The sequence below is a fragment of the Diorhabda carinulata genome, chromosome X, assembly GCF_026250575.1.
Source record: "Diorhabda carinulata isolate Delta chromosome X, icDioCari1.1, whole genome shotgun sequence".
NCBI classification, from domain to species: domain Eukaryota; kingdom Metazoa; phylum Arthropoda; class Insecta; order Coleoptera; family Chrysomelidae; genus Diorhabda; species Diorhabda carinulata.
In genome coordinates this window covers 20,478,553-20,498,430 of record NC_079472.1, presented here as the reverse complement: position 1 = coordinate 20,498,430, position 19,878 = coordinate 20,478,553, and the positions used below count along the sequence as shown (strand labels likewise).

General features: G+C 31.6%; 2 protein-coding genes across 4 annotated transcripts in view; one reads left to right on the top strand and one right to left on the bottom strand.

Moving 5' to 3' along the window:
- Positions 1–19,878, top strand: part of LOC130900776 (fringe glycosyltransferase) — a 176,505-nt gene that overhangs the window by 95,388 nt on the left and 61,239 nt on the right. The window contains exon 5 of the mRNA XM_057811645.1: positions 19,373–19,523. Coding sequence (XP_057667628.1) covers positions 19,373–19,523 — 151 coding nt within the window. The remainder of the gene's footprint in view (positions 1–19,372; positions 19,524–19,878) is intronic.
- LOC130900775 (galactose mutarotase-like) lies at positions 298–8,202 on the bottom strand. Of its 3 annotated transcripts, XM_057811642.1 has the most exons (6): positions 8,059–8,074; positions 7,895–7,963; positions 5,211–5,455; positions 2,373–3,089; positions 579–679; positions 298–420 (listed from the first exon to the last, which is right to left on the bottom strand). In XM_057811642.1, exons 3-6 carry the CDS (start codon positions 5,440–5,442, stop codon positions 343–345), a joined length of 1,128 nt encoding a protein of 375 aa, XP_057667625.1. In that variant the 5' UTR covers positions 5,443–5,455; positions 7,895–7,963; positions 8,059–8,074; the 3' UTR covers positions 298–342. The 3 variants fall into 3 exon arrangements, with proteins under 3 accessions (XP_057667625.1, XP_057667627.1, XP_057667626.1); XM_057811644.1 differs by lacking the exon at positions 7,895–7,963 and having other exon boundaries at positions 8,059–8,202; XM_057811643.1 differs by lacking the exon at positions 8,059–8,074 and having other exon boundaries at positions 7,900–7,923.

Here is a 19,878-nt window from a genome sequence, read left to right as displayed (position 1 = left end):
TTCTTGGATCCAAATATCATTCTGAGATTCTAAGAACACAACATTCGAAATTTAGAAGCTTATTGACTTCCTGTTGGCTGAGAGTCTAAGTTTTACTGCTATATGTAACTACGAAAAACTAACGACATTATTTTACATTAAAAGCATCAAGTCAAACTTTTCTTGAATAAATATTGTCAAATTATTTATTAAAAAATGGTTTCTCCATTCCAAAACCAATTCTACCAGGAATAATGATATTAAATATGATAATTCTACCCGGGAGTTTTGAGGAAGTATAGGAAATCAAAATTTCGATTTTTCATTTAATATGCTATATTTAACGATTCAATAAAAATTCATTCAATTTACAAAAAATTTATAAACAGCTGTATGATGGTATAATTCTCCAGGATACAACACAGCTCGTGGAAAGTTATCCTGAAAGCAGAATTTAAATAATAAAAGAAAATGCATAATTCTTAATTGGATTATGATTTGCTTTGTAAATTGTTAATATAACGTTATCTGTTACATGATATTCTTTTTTCATTAATTGTTATCTATTTACATTTGGAATTTATTAATCTAGTACTTACATGGTTAATAGCATCGGGCCAGTTTTGTGTTTCAAAACATAGAGCGCCGTGTTTATAGTAATGGCAACCATTTTTCCCTATCAATGTTTCCGGCACTACATCTGAAAAATGTAAATATAAATAACTCTATTGGATGTCGCTAGGTATTGTTATTTATTCTCTATGCTTATGAGAATTTTCCAGGCTCCAACTCTACTACAATTCGAGTTATTGAAAAAATTGAAAAATGTATTAATCATTTTGCTAAACAATTAAAATCGGCAAACTAGTAAAATTAAATGTTTGTTTTGCTGCTGAAACCAGTGATGCTGAAGCAAAAATTACTAACAAACTAATAAACGTATCCTCATAAATGCTTGGAATATTTTTAATCGAAGTGATTCTAAATATAAATATATCTGTGGGGTATAAAAACATATTCACGGATGAATTCACGAGAGTTATCTAAAAAGTTTCCGACCCCGACCTGAAGATGTGAACACTTCAGTATAAGTTGGAAAATATTTGCGCATACGTCGAGATGTTCTCATTAAATTTTTAGCCATTTTAGACGCTTAGTTTTCGTTTGACAATCATGTAAGTGAGTCGCTGTGAAGATTTTTCTGGAAATTGAAAAAAATTAGGTCTGTAAAATTTTACGTAAATGAATACGCATCAGCTCCACTAACGACGATCTTTTGGAAGAACAATTGAGAAAGGTATAATAGAGAAAAGAAGAAATATGCATGCGTAAGCTATCCACGCGTGAGTTGTCGCGTCGACGCCATTTTCCAGACCTAATTGACGCGATTTGAATGAAATGAAGCGGATTTTTTGCGTCGGATACATATAAGCCCAAGGTATTGGATCTCGGGAAAATAAATTCCTCAGCATTCCTGTTCGACACTTTAGTACATAATAAACCTCTACTCGATTAATCGCAATATAATTAATTTTTTGAGTATATAAAGAGAAATTGATTGAATAAACGTTGCGAAATTATAAGGAAAATACTTAGATGAAATATCTCAACTGGCGCAGTCAGTAGAATAGAAATAAATAAACTGTTGATTTTAGTATTTCAATATTAGTTTGTTTATTATTACTTCCAACCAATTTTTTCCCACATATATACTGAATTTTTGGAGTAAGTAATCAATTATCAAATGTTTATATCAGAATTATTTATTGATAAAGCAAAAGTGATGGATCAAATTTTAAATACATGTTCAGGAATACTACAAGGAACAACTATTGTTAAAGAAAATGACAATAAAAGAAAACAAAAATATGTGACAGGGTATGACATGAATAAACCAGATGAATTGAATTCCATTACAATAATTAACAATTCATTTATTTGATTTGGATTACCTCATGTTTTGAATAAAAAAAATTTATCGGTACAAATTATTGTTAATAGGCCCATTCCACTCCAAATTTTCTGACAATAAGCACGTACCTGAACACACTGTTTACACTACCACAATTTATCTATCTAATGCGAGTTTCAATAACCAAGTTAGCGTCTTCAGAGACTAAAGGTAGACTTAATGCACATGTTTTCTAAAAAAATTGTTCAGTTACTCATAGTGCCTTTATTGGAGTGTAGAGATAGTGACACATTCATTGAATTAACTTCAATCTCAGTGGTTTCCAACGTAGATGTATTACCTATTGTTGCCGATTTTAATACACAAATATTTATATTTACATTAGTATCTCAAAAATTGACTTAAACCACCTAAATATCTTGTTGTATACGTCAAAATTATCTGAAACCATAAAATAAAATGAAAACTCTGGTGTTGTTACCTCCTTTTGCTTTTTTGGGATCCTCAGGAATACCATTAGAAGTATAAAACTGAACGCCATGTTGATTGGTATAAATTTCCATTGTTCTTCCACTTGCTGGATGGTATGCTTTAGCAGCAAACGTATTTTCTTGTGCAGATGCTTTATTTACGCAAAAATTATGATCGTATCCATCGTAAGATGGTATTTTGTGGATTACATCTCCAAGAACTTTAGGTATTCTTAAATCAAATATCGAATCATCTACACGTAGCAGTTTACCCGTAGGAATAGAATCCTTATCCACATCAGTAGTATTGTCTGCGTTGATGGTAATAACGTGCTTGTACAATTCATCAGCTCCCTTATCATGTCCAGCTAAATTGAAATATGAATGGTTGGTTAAATTAATAAAGGTTGGTTTGCTGCAAGTTGCCTTAAAATCAATTAGAAACTCATTATCATTATTTAATTCAAAAGAAACGTTTGTTAGAACATCCCCAGGATATCCTTCTTCTCCATCTACTGAAAGATAGCTGAGTACCACTTTAGTACCATTTACATAGTAGTTCCAATTTATTTTGTCGAATCCTCTAAACCCACCGTGTAACTGATGCTTTCCCAAATTTGCAGAAACGTTATAGGTGTCATTATTGATAGTTATAGAGGCGTAACCTACACGATTTGCTACTCTACCTACTGTGGCACCGAAATAGGGGTTCAAACGGTTGAGATAACCTGAAAATATGAAAAAACGAAATTAGAAATATTGAGATTCAGATACCTGAGAATTTTATTTATTCATAATTTATTCGTACAGTGTTTTCAAAGAAAGAATTTTATTCAATTATGTTGGTTAAAGTGGACGAATCTTTTATAAATATGTTATCAAAATAATTGAAAGACTACTTCAGTATTAGAAATAATTGAGATTATATTTACAAGACAATTTAAATTAAATATAAAAATTTGCGTTCTGTTGTTTGTTGTTGCTAAGATCTAGAATTACATTTGAACTTGAGATTGGAGATAAAAAAAAGATTAAATTATAAAAGGTTTGTAAACAAATCTTCCTCCACTTAAATGCATTTGCACGATCTGATTACATATTTATATATCTTAATAAATTCATTGTAAATTCTTTTCTTTAAAGAATTTCCCCTTCAAGAAAATATATATATATATATATATATATATATATATATATATATATATAATTTCTTATTATATAACAGCTTACTGAATTTCAACTGAATAATAACTACTGAAAAAATTTTAAGACTCATGACTTATTTTACTTTTCTCATCGGTCTACAACTGCAACAAATTATTTCCAAAAGTTGCAATTATGTACTTTTCCCCTTCAGTTCTACCTCTCTTTTACTCCAACAAAGAACATTTGTATTCTTACTTTCTGGGTGATTTGCTTGAAGATGATAACGAGCTTTATAACAAATTTTTTGCACTTTATATTAAGATATTGAGTTTTTATGGACAGAAAAAGTGAACACAATACAATTGTCAACAGAACAAATCTATAGAACACCAAAAAGGCAAAAGATTTATGTTTCCGTAATCTTTATAATACCGTTAGCAGTTCCGTAGGACATTGGATAAATAAGACAAAATTTAGTGAAAGTATCAGTAATTACTGAAACAAAACTTTTACCATATTTTTATTTTGAATATGGGCCTATTAAATAAAGAGAAATATATTTCCATTGAAAACACTAGTTTACTGGTTTTCATACCCAGCTGAAAGTTGTTATTTTGTTATTTATTTAGGTAGAATTATCCAGAAAAAATAATAAAAAGTTTTGTCACGTCTGGTTTGAGAAATATCTATTAACTCAGCTGAAATATATAATTTTGGTATTGATATTAAAAAAATTAATAACTACTAATTTTTGCATTCTATTTATATATATTTTAATAAATTTCTCTTAAAATAGACCAACAGTAATTCATTAACATGTTCTCATCTCAAAATCCTTGAAGTCGTTTTCCTAAAACCTTTAAATCTTGGTGAAAACGTTCGATCGTCACTCATACAAAATTTGCTACGAGTATATCTCAAAATTTAATTCTTTTAATGTCATTTTATGTACACTGTAATTCACCATATAAAAAAGAAAAACTTTTAGGTTAGAAATACTAGCTATGTATATGGAACAATAATCCTATAAGTCTTTTTACTTTTAAAGTTGATTAAAAGTAGAAACAAGTAAAGTCGGCTTTAATAAAATCGCCATTATTTCGATAATTCCCTAATAACTTTTTTAGACGACGCCATCTGAAAGTTGTTCGTTCTGTATTCATTCTCACACCGAAAGTTGCGTTTTGAGTGTTCCATGTAGTGAAAGTGACAGTTCCGTACTACAAAACACGGGATACTCTGGAGTATACAACTTTAACTTCCTTAAATGTGACTCTAGCATAACTTTAAATTTTGTCTAAATTAATGAATAACAATGAATGATGATGAAAAAAAACATCAGCGATGAAGAGTTACTCGAATCAACGCCACCTGATGTTTATATTTCTCTATTATTTATTTTCTTTCCTCATCTGTTTTGGATCTTATGCGTCGTCTATAAAATGTTGTGTACGCCGCGGCTGAAACACTACTTTGTTGGGCTCATCTGTTGCTCGTATCGCAATTTTCAGACTGGTCCAACAAAGTAGCACTTTCTGTCCTTGGAGTACAAATAAATATTTTTTGTGTAAAAATCTCTAATAAAATCTGTTCTGATTTCAATATGTGCTGAAACTAGCAAAATCTAAATTTATAAAAGAATATTTTTCTGAAACTTCAGTTTCTCAAGAAGCGCAATTCAACTAAAAAATATCATTTCTCACCTTCCATGTTATCGAATCCCATAACGATGTCATCTACTACGCCATTCTTCCCTGGTAATCGTATCGACGTTATCGTGGCACCGTAAGTTATAACCTGAACAGTAACATTATTGGCATTTTTCCAAGTAAACCTTCTCACTGGGGAAGTTTTTCCGGTTGTTTTGTCAGTAAAAACACCGAATCCGTCTTCTTCAAATTGCACGTCAGTGTGTCTATCACCAGCACAAGCCATTTTAGAGTGGCAGCTATCAACAAGTAGTAGTTGTGTATAAACTGAATAAAAATTTCCTCCGGGACGAAATCAATCAATGGATTTAGAAAATTTTTAGTTTTTAGAAGAAATAGAGATAAAATTTTCGAGAAATCGATGGAATATTTGAAAATATTCTTTAAGAATTACATATACCATTTGGAGTTTAGTGAAGAGTATTTATTTTTTTTACAGAGTGATAATGTATACAAGTTATCTGAATTTTGACATTTTATTTGTCGTAATTGTCATTTTTATAATTATAGAGATTGTAAAATTATACATGAGTGTATCTAATTTCTACTCTTTTTTATTTACAAGATAATAAAAAGTAAGTTATGAAACTAGGTTAAGGAAGAGCGAAGTACATCTGACCAAATTTTTACCTTTAAACAATACAGAGTACTAAAGACACATGTACATAGCGTAACAAGCTACGAGGATGGTTCCAAAAGTACCTGGCCCAATAAAGAAAGAACAAAAATTCTGGGAAAAAATTCATATATATTCATATATTCATTTTTCAACGTAATCTTCTTTTAGTTCCAGCTATGTTCAATAAGTTTCATACCGTTTCTATACTAAGAATCATCTAGCCTCTTCCTTGCTGTGAAATCTTCCACCACCGAGACATTTTTTCAAGTCTCGTAACAGAAAATAATAGGAGGGAGCTAAATTTGGCGAATGAGTAGGAGCAATTCAAATTTTACCTCATTAATTTTGGACATTACAATAACAGATGTGTGAGCTGGTGCATTGTTTTTGCTTGATTTCTTCATTCGAACATTACAATAAGTTCGCATAATATTGCCTGCAGATGGAACGACTTTTGCCATCTTTGAAGCCGGCTCTCCCTTTTCAGTCCATTGTTTTGATTGTTCTTTTGAAACGATGGACCCACTTTTCATCTATGGTTATGAAACAGCGCAATAAACTCGATATCAACATCTTAACGATGCTAATTTTGTTCCATTGTGAGCAAAATCTACTTCCATCTTGAACACAGCTTTCTCATGTCCAAATTTTCAATAATTATAATGAATATGCGATATACCGCACTTTTTTGAATTGCCTGCTATGTCTTCCATCTCGCGCACTTTCAATCGACGATCATCCAGACCTGCTTTATGAATTTTCTTCAACATTTCTGGAGTCGTCACCTCATTTGGTTGACCACTACTATAATGCCTCCTTATCGTTGGAAATAGATGTTGCAAATAAACGACCTTAAGGATCTAGTCCATCATGTGAATTATAAGGAAATTATATACCTAGGATTGATTCCAATTGATCTATTTTGAAGGATATTCGGGTGAAGAGAGTGATATCCATAACATATAAACAATATTCGTGGCTATTGAAAATAACCAACCTGAAGGATTTGACATGCTCAATCAGTTCCAAGAGTATGAAGAAAATTGTCAGAAAATGGTTCTAGCGGTTCGCATCCATTGAGATTTATGAACCTCATTCTGATGAAGTGGAATTTGATCAATGTGATCTGTTGGAATTAAATATATAATTTGTAAATACGTTACCTATATACATACTATTGAAAATAAAGATTCTGAAGGATCCAGCATGTTATGACTGTCCAACAAAAATTGAGAAAATATTGTGAAGATTCTGATATGTTTGTTGAGGTTTACGGGGGCACTGAAAATAAAAGGTCTGGGAGTTCCACAGAGTTAAGGCAGTCTCAAAAATCAAAAACATGATTAAGGTACCTTAAACTCTAAACTGGGATACAATTATTATTCATTGTAAAAATCCGGTGACTGGAAATACTAATCGACAGATATAAGCACTTGAAAAAATAATAATTGAATTAATTAATTCAGTCCAACTTCTTTGGTCAACACTATTTTTAAATATTTTCTCTTTATTTTTTGTATTTTAATCCATATAATTCAGTAGAGCTCAATTTATTATGGATAAAACTTTTAATAATGAGTGAATTTCTTCTGTAATGTGGAATGTTTCTTTTGAAGTGCCATAGTTTAAGATGTTGCTAACAATGATAATAAAAAGTATGTCTATGTATTAGCTTTTCTTTGTAATAATTGTCTTTTTCACTACAGAAACTGTTCCGCACAAAACTTCAAGTTATATAAGCAAAACCACTGAAATAAGAATGTTAAGAAAAATAAAAGCAATCACAAGACACGACTGAATTAGAAACGAAACTTGTAAGAGATGAACAAAAGGTAAAACATAAATTTAATAATTCAGAGAAAAACAATGGTTGAGGTTTATGCATTGAGTGAACAAAATAAAACAACAAAAAAGTAATAAATAGCGTAGAAAAAACAAAATCGTAAGAAGCATGTTTTATACGAAATGGTAACTTAAAAATATCGATACTATTCAAAGACAATAAAAATTTCTTTAAATAAAATTATGAAATTGATAAATTCAAATTTACGAATAGTACCTTACACCGGCTCTGAGTATAATAAATACTTTTCTTCGTTCACACACTTGGCACTATTTCTTTCTATAACTGAAATAACTTTGTATTTACTAACAATATTTATTGTATTAAACGTATCTAATATTTTATCAATCAACCACAAAAATATTTATGATGTCATCTACCTCAACTTATTGATGTTTGTTGTCGAGACCTGGCTACAATATTATCAGTCAACACTACAGAACATGAATGTGTTTATTGTTGATGGTAGATTTTATTTTCAGACTGATAAGCTGTGGACTTGGTGGGAGTACTCAATGTTATTCTCTCTCAATTGAACAAATTATTTCTTTCTGAACTTATTGAAATTAATTATGCAACAAAACATCCTGGCGACTTATTCACAGAAACCTAATATTTAGTTTTGAATATCATATTTTTTAATATTAGAACAAGTGCATGAATATATTAATTATATTTTTATAGACGAATGCGTTTCTTCTTTTCAAGGTTGAATTTTTGATTCATTGTCTTTTTGATTCCATTCGTTGTTCAGGATATTCCAAAGCTGTGAAGTGGAAGTAGGACACTAATTTCTGACTTTCCAGTCCAATTTTTCCCACAACAATTCAGTCGGGTTGAAGTCGAGCACTGTGACGGTCAAATAATGACCCAGTACATTCTTTCTTTCCAATTCTTCCAAATACTCTTTACACAGCTTCGAGGAATCCTTGGGAATGTTGTTATGCTAGAAGATAAATTTTCTGTCGTCCAGACGTTGACTAGAACGTACTACATTATCCTTTAATAGTCCTTCCTTTAACCTGTCCACAAACACTCTTCTCTTAAGCGAAAAGCCTCAAACCTTAACTTATCAATCAATAAACCTCTCTATTCTCTCTCTCTTTATGTTCTTCATCCCACAGCAACTTCTTAATATTATTTTGACGTCTTAAAAGAGGTTTCTTCTGTGCCACCTTTCCAAAAAGACAAGCTTCCCACAATCTTCTTTTAACTGTAGTGATACTCAAAAGCAGACCCTAGATTCATTGATCTATGCTAGGCTCGTGAGTCGTCTATTAGGTTTACTGATCAATACAATGCATTTATTTTCAGCTGTTGTGGTTTTTCGAGTCCGCCCGAACGTTTTATATTGCCGAAGCTTCTGGTAGATGCATATTTTTTCACCTTCTAGGTGGTATTATCAATTCGGCGGCAATGATAGGATTACCTTTGCCTAGACTGTGAAGACTTGATTATAGCACGAGTTTCAACAGAAAGTTTCTTGGTTTCTCCCATTTCAAATTACAAGTCTGAATTTACGAGATCCAACACAATTAGCATACGAACTTCACAAAATGATCTCTGGGGCCAAAAAATATAGATCTCAGCACGTTCTTGTGTCTCCAAAGATTAACTGGGACTAAACTACAGTCATAAACACTGAAGAAATAATTGAAAGTTGAAATGATAATTAACAAATAAGCCGGTACTTACAAGTTTTAACTTGTCGCACTCGATGAACTATAAAGATCGTATAAAGTAAACAAAAATATGAAAACGAAATAGATATTCTGAAACGATTCTATCAAACTTTACAGTATTAGGTTAGAAAATAGTTTGAGTTTAAATAGAAAAATAATTATTTTAGGTACACTATCTAAAAGCGAATAATTCACCCTAACATTGTCAGTTTAAGCTGAAGCCGCTTATTATTTACCTAAACCTCATTAAAATTTACATTATTCATTGACTACTTATTTTTTGTTTAATACTGAAGTGTTAGTCTAAAGGAGTCGAAATTGAAGCTTTCTGGATTACTCTAGATCCAGATATATTATCATCAAAATTCACAACTAAGAATATTTGCAAAGTGAAATAAAATTAAAAGCGACTATGAAAGTGATGAATACAAACAAACAATAGATGAACAAACTCTTTTATCAGTATAAAAGCGAAATAATCAAAAATGTTTGCAATCATTGGTAACCTCCATGGATGATTAAATAATTTTCCGATCCAAAGTTTTAATTGTATTGCATCGGCCTTTCTCAATATCCAAATAATAATAACGTAAAACCTAACCATATCCATCTGCAATAGAAACTAAATTTTATCTAATAAAAGATCTAAATCTTCATCTGATCATTAATCAGTCAGAAGTCAAGCTCCCTTACCTTTGGTATTTATTAGATGATAGACCGTATACCTGTCTTGAATATGCTTGTTATTCATCAAAGAAACGTTCAGCTGTCACTCTTGATTTGTACAGGAGTGTATGTACTGTGTGGTCTACTGAAAAATTAGGTAACAAACCGAAAACACTATTATAAATACATGGTCAATAATTAGATTATTTTTACAGAATTGAAACTGATATTTGAAAGAAATTATATCAAATTAAACGACCCCAATTGGGAATACAGGATGGAAAATGAACGACATCGTTTGGATCACTGGGTTTATAATTACACTAAATACAATTTCTATTACATAACGTTATTCCACTACGTACAACTATATACAACTACATAGAACCATAAATTATAATTATATATATATATATATATATATATATATATATATATATATATATATATATATATATATAGTAAACAATTCGCACTTTGCTTAATTGTACAGATTGTGGTTTACATTTATGTTTAGATAAATTCCTAAGTGTACAATAACTACCTTTAAGATGTTTAACAATATTATGAACGTAATTCAATATAGTTCGTATTGGCTTCTTACTCTATGCCAAATAGTAACGAAAATATGCTATAGCTTCTCCGCTGTAAGAGATGAATTATCAAGATAGGAGTAAAAATAGTATCATTATAGTAAAAATATTCTGCCAGCTGAAGAACTTGGATAAAGTGTTTTCCCAGCCTATCATCATACATTTTATCTACACAAAACGTTTCCGCGGTTGACTCATCCAACAGACTCAATAGGATTTGTTTTTGTTTGGACGTACTGTGAAAATACTACCTCCTTCTCAAGGACCCAGTTATATATAGAGTCATTCGCAAAGCAGAAATTCAGTTTCAATTCGAAGTGAATGTTTATCAGGTACATTGACTGAAATACAGCAAGCACTGACAAAAGCTCAAATTCAACTCAAAGATCTTCGTTATCTGAATGTGTCTGTTGTTGTCAAGTTCAAAACAACTGCCATAAAACGTTACTAAATACTGTAGCGCGATTTGATTCCCAAAGTAAATCTGGTCAATTTGAGGGTGTTGTTCGAGCGTGAATCTATTCTTAGTGACTTATCAAAGTATAAAATCCACTACAAGCTTCTATGGGTGCAAATAATCATATTAGACTGTTCACATACTCTTCACAAAGTGAAAAATGTCCCATGTAGTAAGAAGTAAGCCTTTAAGGCTTTAAGCTTTAAGCCTTTAAGAACTTAAATAAAACTTTACACTGAAAGTATAAATACAAAATATTATAATGAAAAAATTGACAAACATTCCAGTGAAGCTGTATAGCGATCAAAAGTTATGGAAAGTATACATGAAAGAAGGAACCTTATCCATATCAAATATTATTTAATACACATTTGGTTATTAGTTTAATTTCTATACATTTTCGTTAGTTTCACAACCATCGATAATTATATTAAGTAGTTTTGCGTAATCATTCGAAAAAACTGATCTTAATTATACTTTTGTTAGGTACACCATTTTTAAGTAGACGTTGCAATCATATTTCATGAAATTGTTACCTCTCCCTGTATACAAATAAAAAAATACAGTCTCACAACAAGACACATCATTATCCACTGCTTCTGCAGCAGCGGTATCTTGAGAAAATTGACCTTTATTATAATCGTTTCAAATATTTATGATGCAAATGATGTAAGGATTTCTGACAGCATCAAAATGTATTCATTGGTGGGTAAGAACATCGGTTATGTAATAAAAAAAATCAGATTGTATGCGTATTGAAAATGCGGTTAAAAGACTTCTTTATATTAATCGAAATTTCTCAATTTAGTTGGTTGGTTTTATTCTAAAAAATTAGATGGAACTAATATACATATATATTAGAAACGACTCTTAATGCGCGTAGCAAAAGAATAAAATTTCTACTCGGTTATTTAAATGACATGATAATAATAACTAAATTCTTCATTTTATTAATCTGTTGGATTGATAATTCCGCTATGATGAAAATAAAATGAATCAGTATAATATATAGGATGGTTTTTGAATCAGAGGATCAGTATTCCACAATTAAAAAAGTGACATATAAACATTTTATTATATATCATCTCAAATTTATCTTCAAATTTCAATTACCCATTTGAATGAGAAAAAATTGAAAAATATTGTTAATAGGGATAAAACCAATGGCTGAGAGATACAACAACTATCCTGGGAAAATGAAACCAGAGAAGATCTGCTAAACGCTTCAGCCTAAGTAAGAACAATCTACGAATACTGATAGGAGTACTATCGGGGCACTGTCACCTCCACGGGCATCTGTAGACACTACTACTACTACGAACCTCCAGAGCACTACATCTGGGAACGTATGGAATAGAAGACGAAGATCTCTGGAAGCTACAGCCATCTCACATTCCGAACTTTCTTAGAGGAATGGGATACTAACATATCAGCTGTAAATACTGGATTCCCAAGAAAGGAGGACATAATAGATCGTTTGGGTCGCATTGTATATGATACCCCAATATACGTAAATTCAATCTAATTCTATTTATATTGAAAAAGAAAACAGTTAAAATTGTGTTATCAAGTTGATTACGTCAATTTTTGTTGTCAAAAAAGCGTATCAAAAGTTGTTTTTGGAAATTATTATGCATTCACAACAAATAATGCAAAAACCACAATATTCGTGCTTACTAGGACAAAGTTAACAACCAAAATATTCATCAAAACAACAAACTTTTATTGATCGTTCAATTACTGAAATATTTGTATACATAAGGTCTATTTATTTCATCAAAAAATATCTTCACGCATGACCAATGACAGAATCGGTATATGTTTATTATGGAAGCGGATTAAAGACAAGTTTTTGAGAGATCATTGAGGAGAAATAACAATTAACGGCTAATTAATGAAAGCTAGTAAAATAATGACCCCTGCAGAATGACTTTTAAATTATAATGTTTTTCTTTCAATCCCTAACGAAAATATTCCAGGACCTTTAGATAATATTGGAATAAAACTAATATAGCATTCGTAAAAATTGATGTATCTGTTACTGCTTACAGCCACATACTAAGTTTTCGACGTAAAGTATATATTAACCCACCAAAGAACTATCATACCAGTCAGTCTACACAATCACCGCATTTTTCTCAATATCGATGGTCAAGGCTGCTATAAATACCTACAACCAGGTTACATTTTATACAACCGTTCTTCTCCTAGTCAAATTAATAATACCCCTAAAATGCCCCGATATTTCTAATCTAATAAGCAGCAGTAACACCTCCAGCTTCGTACCTCAAGTTCAAGCTAACGCTTCTACTCGTACACCTCCAGTGCAAGTTAATATTATACCTTCTACGCTCCATCTGCAACCCAAAAACTTCACGTGGTAGATGCAAAGATAAACACAGAAATAAAGTTTCTTTATTATCAGAAGCTATGAGATGAAATCACAATTTTATTATACAATATACAAAGGATGAAAGTTTGTTGATTACAGAGGTTTGGGCAAAAAATACTGTTACTTATCTTCAGGACTTAGAGTTCTGCATGGTATGTCCTATTGGCATTAGGCATTAGTTCGCGGAGGAAAGATATAGCTACACAGCTTTTCCATCAGTTGTTTCTTCAGTTTCGATTTTGCTCCTTCCTCCTTTCCATCTCTTCAGAGCGAAGTTTCTTCAGCGGCGAACGTGATCGTTGCTGTCTAGGCAGTCTCCGTTGATAGCATTGCTTTCAACATATTTTCAGCCGTCCCTGTTACTTCTATTTCAGCTACCTAGTCGTGATGGAGCATGCTGAAACGTGGACATGTGAAAAGTACATGCTCCGCATTTTCGTTTTCCTGCACAGGTTGGGCAGTCCGGACAATTCTCATTTTTGAACCTGAGAAGCTTCTCTGAAGCGCTCGTGTCCAGAGAGAATTTCTGTCAGGTAGTAATTTACCTCTTCTTGAGGGGAGCTAAGTCAAGTTTCCACATCCATAAATGTTGCCAACGACCTATGCTGTTTCCGATCTTCTTCTCCACTAACACACGTATAGGCAGCATTCAAGCGATGACACATCCTGCGTCCTCGGGTACTGTGCTGTACGCGCTGGCAACTCTCAGGGGACTCAGCCGTCAAACTGAAGCGACCCTCCTTCCTGGTTCCTGCCACTGTAATTCCGTATGTAATCACAGATGTGACCACCGTTGACAACAGAGCTCTTCACCTCTGTTTTGGATCTCCTAAGTTGGGCATAAGCCGAGATAAGATGTTTGTCACCAGCTCTGCTTGTTTCTTGAAATTTAGTCTAGCGTCATGTGTGTGTATCTCATTTAAGCAAAGGGTTAAACATTGTAGTAACATAGATCAATGTTTATGTCTAAGAGAGATATTTTTTGCAAGAATATTATAAACGTTGATACAATTTTTTGTTATATTCGCATATAAGATACTAAAGAATATTTATTCTACTATACTAGCGAAGCAATGTTTCAAATATGATGTATATTAAAAATTGTTAGTACTTTTTAGAATATTTGTATTTTTTTTCAGCACAGTCATTAATTTACTGACACTGAAATTGTCATAAACGTATTCAAATCGTTATAAATGTTGAAATCATAAATCATATTCTATTTCGCGGTATTTTGAGCATTCTATTCCACCAAAAGAGTTGAAGTCAGGGCTTTTGTTTATCTTGACTAACAATGATTTAAAATTAAATCACTAAATTACAAAATTTGAATTGTCTATAATTCCTTAAGATCCTGTATATGAAAAAAATCGTGTGTATATATATATGTATGTATTTAGACTTAGCCCTATTGAGTCAATTGGTCAAACTGAAGAAATAATTGGAAATTATTTTTTAAGTAAATATGAGAAATTATAGACAAATAGTGACGATCGGTTACCCATTTTCTTAAAAAATGGCTATCTTAATTGGAGTACTGTTTTCCTCGACTCGACTTTTGAGAGAACTCTGTACAAAGAAATCGGCTGGAATTGATTTGTGCTATAAGGAGAGTTATGGAATATTTCTTAGTTTCGAGATTCATTAGTTCTATCTGATTTCATTTCTTTCTATCTGATTTGTATCTGACATAAAACTAGTATTATCACATATCCTGCGGAGTTGTCAGTTACCAAAACGATCAAATATCGTATAGACGAATATTGGTATTAAATTTTTTCACTAACTGTATCTTAAAGGAATGCAGCTTCAATTCCAACTTCAATATCCGACGCAAAGTTGTCCGGAGTATCGCCAAAACATCTTAACACTTGCGCGTAAATAACCTTGAATCGTTCAGCGCATATGTGTTCATCTATACCACGGTCTCTTCGCTCCTCCTGTTCTGTGGTCGATTTGTTTGTTATTAATGATGTGGTGTTTGGTTTCGTGGTTTCTTCCTGCTCCATGCGTCAGCAGCATTCCGAATCAATCGTGATACCTAAAGTATGGAGATTCCGTCTTTGTTCACCATGATAGAAGGTCTGTGATCAGTCGAATTTAGTTTCTGTTTAAGTGAAGCAGAAGGTAATGGGTCATCTATGTGTGACTTCGCTTGTCTCTTGCATCTTCGCAGAGTTTTTATTGTAAGCAGATTAATAAGAGACGTAATAGCTGCACTATTATATAGAGAAGTAGAACGATCATTATATTCAATAAAGTAAGTTATCTGATTCCGCGTAATCCTACCTTATAAAAAGACACACGCTTTCATTGATGACTTAACGCAAAGCTAGACTCCTTTTCCTTTCGAGAAATTATTAATTCTGACATTGGTCGTGTTGTGAAAGAGGTTATGTGGCATTTTCATTATTTTCATCGCCGAAACTTCTCTTAACATATATTTCAAAATATCCATAATTATTTGTGTTTTCTTTTAAATCCAGAAATATTTGAATAGATGTACATTTTGTGATAAAGCGCTCAACCCGATTTTTTTAGCATTTAAATAATTTTACATTATCTATATCAGAGCGAACATCAAGGATTATTGAAAGTCTTGGTGGAATAGTTGGGATGAAGTTAATGAAACTGAAACGTCTCGGTGAGATACCTGTCATAAAATGAAGGTAGTGAAATACTATACAACGATTTATATCTTGGCTTTGGTGTGAATCGTAAAATCCGAATCGAGATATGCACGCACATTAAGAATTCTATAATATAAAGGTGTCAACACCCTAAATTAATAAAGTGAGAATAAAATTAATTCAATATAGCAGTCGCTCAACAATTTTCGGTTGTATAAAAAATTAAGTGCGACTCCATGAAGAATGCCAAGCAGCTATGATATATAAATGAAAAACGTTACTTTGAGCGACAGTTAGAATTTCCTCCAGTTTATAACTTGAAACAAAAACGAACGTATTTAGGGCAAATATATTTAATCATAAATCTTTTAGAAATCTGTAAGAAAATTTATAAAATATGAGTCAGGTTTTATGTAAGTTAAAACAAGGATAGAGCTCTATACTTTGAGATACAAAAAAAAACTAGATAAATTATTTTATTTATGTTTGGAGTAATCGCTATTCACATCATTGCAATTTTGTTTATTCACAATTTCATAGCTTCAAACCAGTCAACTTTTGCTCATTCTGCATCGTGAAACGTAGACCATGTCAATGTTTCTTTAAGTTGAAGGATAACCAGAAATCGGATATGGCCAAATCAGGCAAATAGGGTGGTTGTTCGATGACTGTTGAATTATTTTTACCTACACTTCACAGATCTTCGCTTTTCGCCATTGTTGGGGAAGTTGTTTAATCAACACACGGACCTCTTGGCCATGAAAATATTGAATAGTTTGTATATTCTATTCTATTAGGTATATTCAAGAATGTTTAGTAATTACACACCTGGAGCTGGAGATTACTGGGCCTATAGTACTAATATACTTTGATAAAATTTTTAATGGAGACTATACATGCTGTAATTGTAAGTTTTTGTTTCAACAAGATGATTCTCCTCCCCATTTTTTAAAATATATCGTAAAATAAATGCTCAAGTTCACGTGAAATCTATAAAATGGCGATCGAAGAATAGATCTCTTTATATGGGGCTACCGGAAAAGCAAAGTTTCCAAGGCCAAACTGGTAAATAAAGAACTAGAAACACGAATGTAGATTAACTTCCTCTAAGTCATTAGTAATACTTGAAATATATATACAGTAATATATATATATATATATATATATATATATATATATATATATATATATATATATATTTACTGGATATTATTTACAAAACTAGAACAAAATAAGAGAGATCTATGTCCACTTCTACAAATATTTCCAACAGAGCATAAGTGATTCAAAATTTTTATCATTAACTTATTTAACAGTTACCTATACGGTTTTTACATGTAGCCACTCGACTTGATGCTTTATTAAGGGAAATGACCTGCAGTTGTTCTACAGTATGTAACGTGAGGAAATATTCTAAGAACTATATAGTGTGTTGCTTTTAGTTATTTTAGAATACGTATATGTTCATTTTATTAGAAATCATCTCAATATTAAAGATAATAAATTCAAAACTAACACAAATGTGCTGGTATTGCTGCCCGGGATTATTCAACTGCCTTTGGTTAATATTTTAAGGTGCAAAAGCAAAACAGCCCTTATATTTTAATTAGTTTTAGTTCATTTTCATCAGTCATTCATAACTGGAAAGTTTCATTATATATGACGTTTTAGCATAGATGTTATTGGTATCGCTGCAGGGTCTGAGTGTACTCAGCCACTCCATTATCCTTGTAATCAAAATTCATAATCTTAGAACAATGTGTTATTAATATCTAGAATATGCGATTCTTATTTTTTTCAATCTTCAGGTGTTTTATTTGAACGATGTTTAGGTATTATCTTCTGGAAATTTGGGTAGGTTATTTCTTCCGAATACTCTAGAGCTGTGGTCGTCAAACTGCGGCCTGCGGCAAAGCAAACAATTTTAATAGATAATTGACTCAATTCCCAATATAAACACGTTAAAGCTAAGTTTAAATCGTCTGTCACTTTCATTTATTCCGGCAAGAAAATGAACAAAAGTAATTGGCGAGATTTTCATTGTCAAATAATCAATTCATTGATATGGTAATACCAAAATCTGATGAATTCAGACTAATACAAGGCTTTTTTGTCAGATAATACTATGTAGTTTAATTATCTCAATATAGAGTTGCAAGAGCTTCAATAGATAATCGAACAATTGACGGATAAAATATTTGCGGTTGAAGCTAATCTTCAATTATATATAAATGAAGACCAAGATGTGGATTTTTCTATTTTTTTCAACAGTTGCAGCTTTGCAAACAGAGGTATCAACTCAGTTAAACTTGTAGAAAACCCTTGGCATTTTGAAGACGATTATATGATTATATTTAATCAGTTTGGATTTTCTAAAACTGACTGAACTGAAGTACGAAATAGAAGTCAAAGTAATAACTATAAGAGTTTACGAGACTGTGCAAATACCGCAATGGCCTTTCCACTCATTTAGAAGACACGATGAGAATTGCAGGTAGCCTAAAAACGCCAACATAGAAGGAAGGTGAAAAATACCTAAATAATAATGACATGTTTGTGTACATTAAAATAAAAATACTGATATAATATATTTACCATCTTTATCATTATATATATGTTTATATGCATATTCCTAATTATTATGCTACCCACGTTGCATAAAGGATAATTATAATTGATTTAACTATGGGACAATCGTCTTTTGACACTTCATATTAAATATGTCAATTGACTGGTAGTCAACTAAACAGTCCACAAATGTGTGGCCCACATTGTCCTAAAGTGTAACAACCATCGTTTTAGAGTCTTCCTGTAGAATCTAAAGTAAGAAATACCCATTTCTATTCATGCCTTTAATATTAACAAGAAAAAAAAATGCCATTGCATTTCTTTTTTCCAATTGTACATCATCCCACATGATTTACATACAAACCGTGTGGTCCAAGCTTTATCCTTTCTTTCCAAATAAATGGCAAGATAAGCTATTTCCGGAAATTCATGAATATTTTTCCTTTTTTGTTATTAAACTATATTCATCGTATACATATCAGCATTGGATGTTTTGATAATTCAATGGAATATGAGGAAAATTCACAGCAAATCATAGCACATCATTACTTGCAAAAATCTAATAATATACTACGAGAGTTGCCTTTTAACTTTTCTCAAAAAGTGAAACAGAAACTGACATGTTCAAAACAAAGTATTTTACTGGAACTTTAATCTTTCATAATATAGTATTTTAACAACTACCATGATATTTGTTTTGTTTCAGATGGTTCTGTCACTTCGATGATGATAATTACGTTAACGTTCCGAGACTGGTACGATTCTTAGGGGATTACAATCCGAGAGATGAATGGTATTTGGGAAAACCCAGCATTCAAGCTCCACTTGAAATAGTGAAAAAAGAGAAAAAAGTTGTGGTGAGTAATTCATTCTAACTAGTTGTACTACTAGTTCATACTTTCTACATTGTCATTATAGAACTACGGTGATTTTTGTCTGTAAATATTGACATCATATATTTTTGTATATATGTATAATTTGTAGGAAATTGAATCACTGATTATCAGATTTCATCAAATAATTGAGAAGCTAATTTTCATTTTTTGTGGCAGTATTTTGTGAAATGCATAGGAATAGGGATACAAACCCCACAAAAAAATTACATGGTATAATATCGGGTGAATGGGGAAGCCATGAAATCGTTCCGTTTTGGAATTCTGGAAAATCTCATGCTTACACGGGGTGTATATCTTGTGACTTCGTCTTGTTGGA

Coding starts and splice junctions, on each gene's coding strand:
- LOC130900775 (XM_057811644.1), bottom strand. CDS start 5,442: ATGGCTTGTGCTGGTGATAGACACACTGACGTGCAATTTGAAGAAGAC. Junction 680..2,372: donor TCCCAAAAAAGCAAAAGGAG/GTAACAACACCA, acceptor TACATTTTTCAG/ATGTAGTGCCGGAAACATTG. Junction 421..578: donor GGCCCGATGCTATTAACCAT/GTAAGTACTAGA, acceptor TTCTGCTTTCAG/GATAACTTTCCACGAGCTGT.